Source organism: Poecilia formosa, unplaced genomic scaffold (assembly GCF_000485575.1).
Source record: "Poecilia formosa unplaced genomic scaffold, Poecilia_formosa-5.1.2 Scaffold1004, whole genome shotgun sequence".
NCBI lineage: Eukaryota > Metazoa > Chordata > Actinopteri > Cyprinodontiformes > Poeciliidae > Poecilia > Poecilia formosa.
The window spans coordinates 12444-19139 of NW_006800943.1; the positions used below are offsets into that span (position 1 = coordinate 12444).

At 37.7% G+C, this 6696-nt stretch overlaps 1 protein-coding gene across 1 annotated transcript; it reads left to right on the forward strand.

The window, feature by feature from the left end:
• Nucleotides 1-883: 883 nt before the first annotated feature.
• LOC103132340 (aryl hydrocarbon receptor nuclear translocator 2-like) lies at nt 884-5093 on the forward strand. Its single transcript, XM_007544126.2, has 3 exons — nt 884-1308; nt 2279-2424; nt 2496-5093. Exons 1-3 carry the CDS (start codon nt 1125-1127, stop codon nt 2592-2594), a joined length of 429 nt encoding a protein of 142 aa, XP_007544188.1. The 5' UTR covers nt 884-1124; the 3' UTR covers nt 2595-5093.
• Nucleotides 5094-6696: the final 1603 nt, after the last annotated feature.

Below are 6696 nucleotides of genomic sequence, written 5' to 3' on the forward strand. Positions count from 1 at the left end.
ACCAAAATGCAGCCGGATAAGTGGATCTTCCAAACGAGGCAGTTTTCTACCTAAATGCAGCGGCTAAAATCCTGTATTTTAGGCTACTGGTTCCTGTTCGTGGTAGGCGTGCGCTCAATTAAGATTCATACTGCCGATTTTCACTTTGACTTATAATAAAGTAATTTATTATAAGTCAAATAAAATGACTTATCATTTATTTGACTATAAGTCAAATAGATGACTTATAATCAAATGGCAAGACATATGGAAAATGTCTTGCCATTTTCCACAGATCCATATGAATCCAGCATAAATCAAAACAGTTGAAAACTGTTTGCCTCTTCCCATTAACACCTGAAAAGAATCACGCTTGACCTTAAATAACCCCACCCGCTTCAGACACACTCAGAACTCAAAATTAAATACGCCCCGTGGTGGCCATAAACACGGGAAAGGATAAAAGGCTCTTACAGCTTTCCTCCAGCTGTCCTTGCTACATATGCAGTATTCCTCTCACTGCACATTTTCATGAAATCTCAGAAAAATCACAATCGGGCTTTAAAAAATAGCTCTGCTCTCTCTTCTTTTGTCTCAGAAAAACAACTGTTAGGTCGCATAGTAACAAGCACATGGCGCCTGGAGGCGGGGGCTCTATACCCTCACCGCCAGGAGGCGTCAGCCTGCTACAGATTAAGCCGGGTCTGTGGAAATGCGTTCACTCCAAAGTAGAGTGGAGTCAGGTCGGGTCGAGTAGAGCGGAGCTGCTGAAGTAGAGCCCGTGGAAAAGGGGCAAAAGTATGAAGAGAGGGCATTGGGAGCTGTGAGAGCATTTCAATTTAGGATAAAACCAAAGTGAAAAATAATTTTATGCCACTAGATGAATACCTTGTTTGCTAATGAAATGTTTTATTTTTGGAACATTTTTTTTTGCTTAACTAAATGTGCTTTATTATTTCTTAGGCTTCACTTAATATACCCAGACAGTTTTGTTTGTTCCAATGATCACAAATTAAATCCATAAGTTTCTTCATCTTAGTGAGATGCTGGTACATTCCTGTTTATTCCAGGAATGCATAACAGGATTGTACCAACAGGAATTGTAAACTAAGTACGTGTTTTTTTAAATCATCTCTGACTTATAGATGGCCGTTTTAACCAGTTTTTCTGGTGTCCAGTCCAGCAAATCCCAGTCCAGTCCGTTTGGTATCGGTTCTGGCCACAACTACCAGACTGACCCTGCCTCCTACAGTCCACTGTCATCCCCAGCAACATCCTCGCCAAGTGGAAATGCTTACTCAGGCCTGACAAACCGCAGCACAGCCTTTGGTAAGCTTTGCTCTCCAATCACCATGTCAGTGAAGCTTACTGCTGTTTTTGGCACATCTGACAATGTAAATGTAATCCGACTAAATAAGGTTAGAAGCAAGGTAACAGACAAAGCAAAATAAAAATCTACTGGCAACTGTATCTGGGGGAGTATAGTTAATGGTAAAATGAAGGGTGGATAGAAAGGGATTTGGGGGCATGGGCAGGGGCATGGTGTTCAGGGCACATTTCTCTGTAAACTGCAGAATGGGAATTGGGGAGGAGAGGAAACATGTTTTTATGTTCCTAGTAAGTCTAACACTTAGTGTCTTAGAGACTGCTTGCATTGTTTCATTAATTTAACAAATCACAGCTTTTTCTAAAAAACTGTATCTTACATTCTTTAATGATTTAATAAGACATTTATTAAAGTAACTCATTAAACTTATGGCATTTTTATGGCATTCAAAGCAAAGTCTATAAAGTAAGAGGATTTATTTTTTTTGTTTGCTATGACATCCACATACCATCGTACTGAAATATTAAGATACAAATTATTAATGACTAACAGTAGCTCTTTATCTAACTGTATCACAGTTAAAAAGTTTATTGAAGACTGGAACCATGTGTGTCTAGTCAGATACAGTTGGGGAAAAAATTACCTTTTTTTCTCTTTCTGAAGTAAAATCAGATCAATCTTCTCTTGTTTCAGCTCAGTTAGAATTACCACAATTATTTCTTATTTGTCATAGATTTATTTACTAATAAATAAAACTCAGAGTCAGAAGTTTGCATCCATTTCCTCTGTAGCAATGCCTTTTGGCTTCCTTCCCTAAAGGAATTTATTTATTAATGCTTTGTGACATTAATAAATAAATATCTGACATAGTCTTTGTCTGAGAATCAGAAAGGAAGATGCTAAATAATTTCTAAATACTAAGTAGAATATTACAAAAATAAGTTGTGATCCAATAAATCTTGATGTTTCCAGATGTGTCAGGAGAAGGTGGTCAAAGTGGAGGCCAGTTCCAGGGTCGCCCCAGTGAGGTCTGGTCCCAGTGGCAGAACCAGCATCATTCCCAGCAGTCAGGGGAGCAGCACTCACACGCCAACCCCAGCCAGACAGAGGTCTTCCAGGTACAACCCAAAGCGCTCAGCATTTGACCCCTGTTTGCAGACATGTGACCTGTGACCCCATGTCTCTGTAGGACATGCTGCCTATGGCTGGAGATCCCACCCAGGGGACAGCAAACTACAACATTGAGGATTTTGCGGATCTCGGCATGTTTCCACCCTTCTCTGAGTAAAGGTCGCCTCTACGACATACCAATGGACTTATGTTTGCTTCTTATGTTTCATCTATTTTTTTTTTATAAGAGCAGCACTCGACCACCTAGAAAAATTAATGTCATAGTAATTCATTACTCTTATCTCCATATTCATTACTGTCATCTCATAGCAAAATAATGCTCCATCCAGACCAGAAGGCCTGAAGAATGAACTGGTGGATACCCTCACACCCTAGGGATTCTGCTTAATGGAGAGTCTTAGTTAGTCGAACCTTTCTCAGCTTGTGATTGAACGTTGATTTTCAGGTCACTGCGTGTGTCCTCTATGGTCAGCATTCTGAACTTCTAACTAGAGCAGTCGCATCTGTCAGAGCTCATCACCATCATTAAGACTGGATGAAGGAGAACTTACTTTTAGTTTTCTTAAAGAACAAGAGGAATATGGAAAACTGTGTATTACCTTAAATGTTCAACTCGTCCTACATGCTATGATTTTTACTTTCAAACTGTTCATCTAATCTAAAACATCAAGTTTTTTTTTTTATTTATATTGCAATTGAGATCTAATACCCAAATAATTAGAATGTTTTTGGGTATTAGATCCTGTTCATGTTCATTTAATGTATCTATAATAAAACTTCTTCAATTTAGATTGTCTTAGTTGAGTAAAAATCGTAAAAGGTAACAACAGATTATGTGAAGCAAAAATAAGAATAATGCTGCAATTCTTTCGTTCTCTGTTGAACTCCAAACTTCTACCTCCACCAAGGAACCCGCAGAACATTTTTTCAGTTATGGTCAATGTAAAGCTTTCTTCAGCTATTTAATTTTTGAATTAAATAAAGTTCACCTGAAGGAAGTCGTATCTTTATAGGCGAAGGCGCAGAACAGATCTGCGATTTTTGTCAGTTGTAATTGACAAATAGCAGGTTGCGTAGCCTTCCATAAAAAACAAACAGTCACCAAAAGGAATTTGGTTCACTATGTAAATATTTTATAAAATGTTGAAATGTTACATTAGAATTCCTTTTATATATCTTCATTTCAATTAAACGTCTGACAAGTAGCAGATCTCATGAGAAATGGATAACTGGGCAAGACGTTTTGCCATTTTCTTTATAATGACGACATTGTGGGTCTTATGTATAGTTTTCAACGTCAAAAATAAATCTTTCCGCATCCATTTTGAAATACTGTACCACAATACAACAATACAATACAACAATAAAGGAACAATAAAGGAACTAGCAATGCAGTGCAGAAGAAAAGCAGCAACATAAAGTAGTTTTTGCCTTTATGTTTTACTGATTAGAGGTGGAACAGCTTTGAACAGATCGCTGCCTGGACCGTGGACAAGTCACAATCTCTCTGGGTTGGTTTAGGGACAATAATGAGCATATGTTTTGATGCACGTCAGACGCCTCAGCTGTTTGTTGTGTTATAAAGGCTTTAAAATTAAATTAAAATCAGCCAGGACAATAAATCAGCAGGTAAAACTTTAAAGACCACTGGATCTTGGGCTGGTAAATCCCAACTGGTGCAGACTGACCAGTCAATCTGCAGATTGACTGTTTAGGTGTCAAACAATAATCAGCAATAAATTATAATCTTTATTGTCATGTAATAAAATTACATGGACTATGGTTGATAAATAGATAAATAGCACTAGATGGCATTTAATGCTTTTATGGCTACTGGGTATAAACCATTCTTCAGTCTGTTTGTCCTTGCTCTGCAGTTGGAACAAACCTTGTCATCCTCTAATTCATCTCAAAGTGTTCTTCTCCTTTCACCTGGGATGAGTGACTGGACTGTGCAAAGTCCAGTCACAATTATTTTGTATGTCCATACCTAAAGCCCTTTGGGTTGGAAAATGAAAAAAAAAAGAAAAAGACTTGTGTTAGGATCACTGACTGCAGAGAGCAGCAGGAGAAGACAATCCGTTTCTGTCTCCCTGTCTCCCTATGTAGTAATGTCCTGATTTTTAGAAAACACTTCATGCAACTATAGCAGGATTAAATGCATTTTAAAATGAAGAAATTTTAGTATACCATTGCTGAGTTACTGCTTAAAGTGCACTTCATGACGCTAACTGTTCATTACACCAGCCTGCTGCTTAGCAGTGTGCAGTATGTCTGTTTTCAGCTTTCACTGCTTGACTTTAATTCATTGTTATATATTCATCAAACAAAAGGCTGAATAACAGCTTGCAGTGAAGTAATGTTTACATGATGAACTGCATGTCCTTGACAAATGGAATAAACTTTAGACATCTTTTGCTAAGGATCTAAAATTATTATTTTTTCAATATTGTGATTTTTATGTCAACTCATCTAACATTCACAGAGTACATTTTTGTGTAAGTCTTAATGATATTGTGTATAATGTGAGTGTGTATTTAGTACGTGTTGGTTAGCTAGTAAACTGTACATTGACTTCTAGACCTGTTTAGACTGTGTAAATGTGACCCATTATTTTGTGCAAAACTGTGCTTGTGACAATAAATTCTTGATTTGGTGGCTTCCATTAAAGGTTTATTTCATCGTTTATATATATATAGATATATATATAAAAACACAAAGACCTAACTTGTGGCAATTCTAGTTGTACAAACAGATACTATTAGGTCAACTTTTCCACAGCATATTACAATGGAGTTATTTAGTGGTCCAACTAAGATTGTATCTCAAAAACATCTGAATCTAAACACCTGTGTGTGTGTGTGTGTGTGCGTGCAAGCGAGCACGCATTTGTTTGTAATACCTTGTGGGGACCATTAATAATTCCCACCTGCAAATACACATGTGGACAAAATTGTTGGTACCCCTTGGTTAATGAAAGAAAAAAACCACAATGGTCACAGAAGTAACTTGAATCTGACAAAGGTAATAATGAATAAAATTTATATGAAAATGAACAAATGAAAGTCAGACATTGCTTTTCAAACAAGCTTCAACAGATTATGCTAAAAAAATAAACTCATGAAACAGGCCTGAACAAAAATGATGGCATCCCTGAAAAAAAGGGACATGTTAAATCAAGGTGTGTCCACTAATTAGCATCACAGGTGTCTACATTCTTGTAATCTTTCAATGAGCTCCATGTAGTCATTGTGCCGTTTGTGTACCACACTTAACATGGACCGGAGGAAGTGAAGGAAAGAGTTGTTTCAGGACAATAGAAAGAAAATTATAGACAAGCATGTTAAAGGTAAAGGTTATAAGACCATCTCGAAGCAGCTTGATGTTCTTGCAACAACAGTTGCACATATTATTCAGACATTTAAGACGCATGTGACTGTTAGTCAACCTCCTTGGACATAGCTGCAGAAATAAAATTGATGAGATGGATAGTACAAACAAAGAGATGGATAGTACAAACGATAACAAATGAGCCCAGAAAAACTTCTAAAGAGATTAAAGGTGAACTTGAAGCTCAAGGAACATCAGTGTCAGATCGCACCACCTGTCTTTTGAGCCAAAGTGGACTTAATGAGAGACGACCACTACTGAAAACAATTAATGAAAAAGCCAGAATAGTTTTCCAAATTACATGACAGGCCACAAAGTTTCTAGGAATATGTCCTATGGACAGATGAGACAAAAATTTAACTTCTTGGCAAGACACATCAGCTTGGATGGAAAAATGAAGCATATCAAGAAACGAACACTGTCCCTACCTTAAATCTGTACAGGGTATAATGAAATCTCAAGACTATCAAGAGATTCTAGAAAGAAATGTCCTACCCAGTGTCAGAAAGCTTTGTCTCAATCGTAGGTCATGTGTCTTGCAACAGGATAATTACCTCAAACACACAGCTAAAACTGGTGGAAGTAACAATCTTTTCAGTATGTCAATGTTCTTCTTAGGCCTTCTAATGAGTCATCATTTGATCTAGGTGTGTTAAACCAGGGAGAGAATTAAAACATGCAGAACATGCAGGATGCCGGCCCTCCACCATCGACTTTGGGCACCACTGGTATTTTAAAGAGGCCTTCTATGAGCCCTGACCTCTATAGAGAAGGGGTGCCGAACCCTAGTCCTCAAGGGCCGGTGTCCTGCAACCTTTAGATGTGCCTCTGCTGCACTACACCTGAATAGAATAATTAGGTTATTAGCA

Excerpts from the sequence above, each read along its gene's own strand:
- LOC103132340 (XM_007544126.2), top strand. The coding sequence starts at position 1,125 with ATGGCCGTTTTAACCAGTTTTTCTGGTGTCCAGTCCAGCAAATCCCAG. Across the intron at positions 1,309-2,278 it reads AAACCGCAGCACAGCCTTTG|ATGTGTCAGGAGAAGGTGGT; the intron begins GTAAGCTTTGCT and ends TGATGTTTCCAG. Across the intron at positions 2,425-2,495 it reads GCCAGACAGAGGTCTTCCAG|GACATGCTGCCTATGGCTGG; the intron begins GTACAACCCAAA and ends ATGTCTCTGTAG.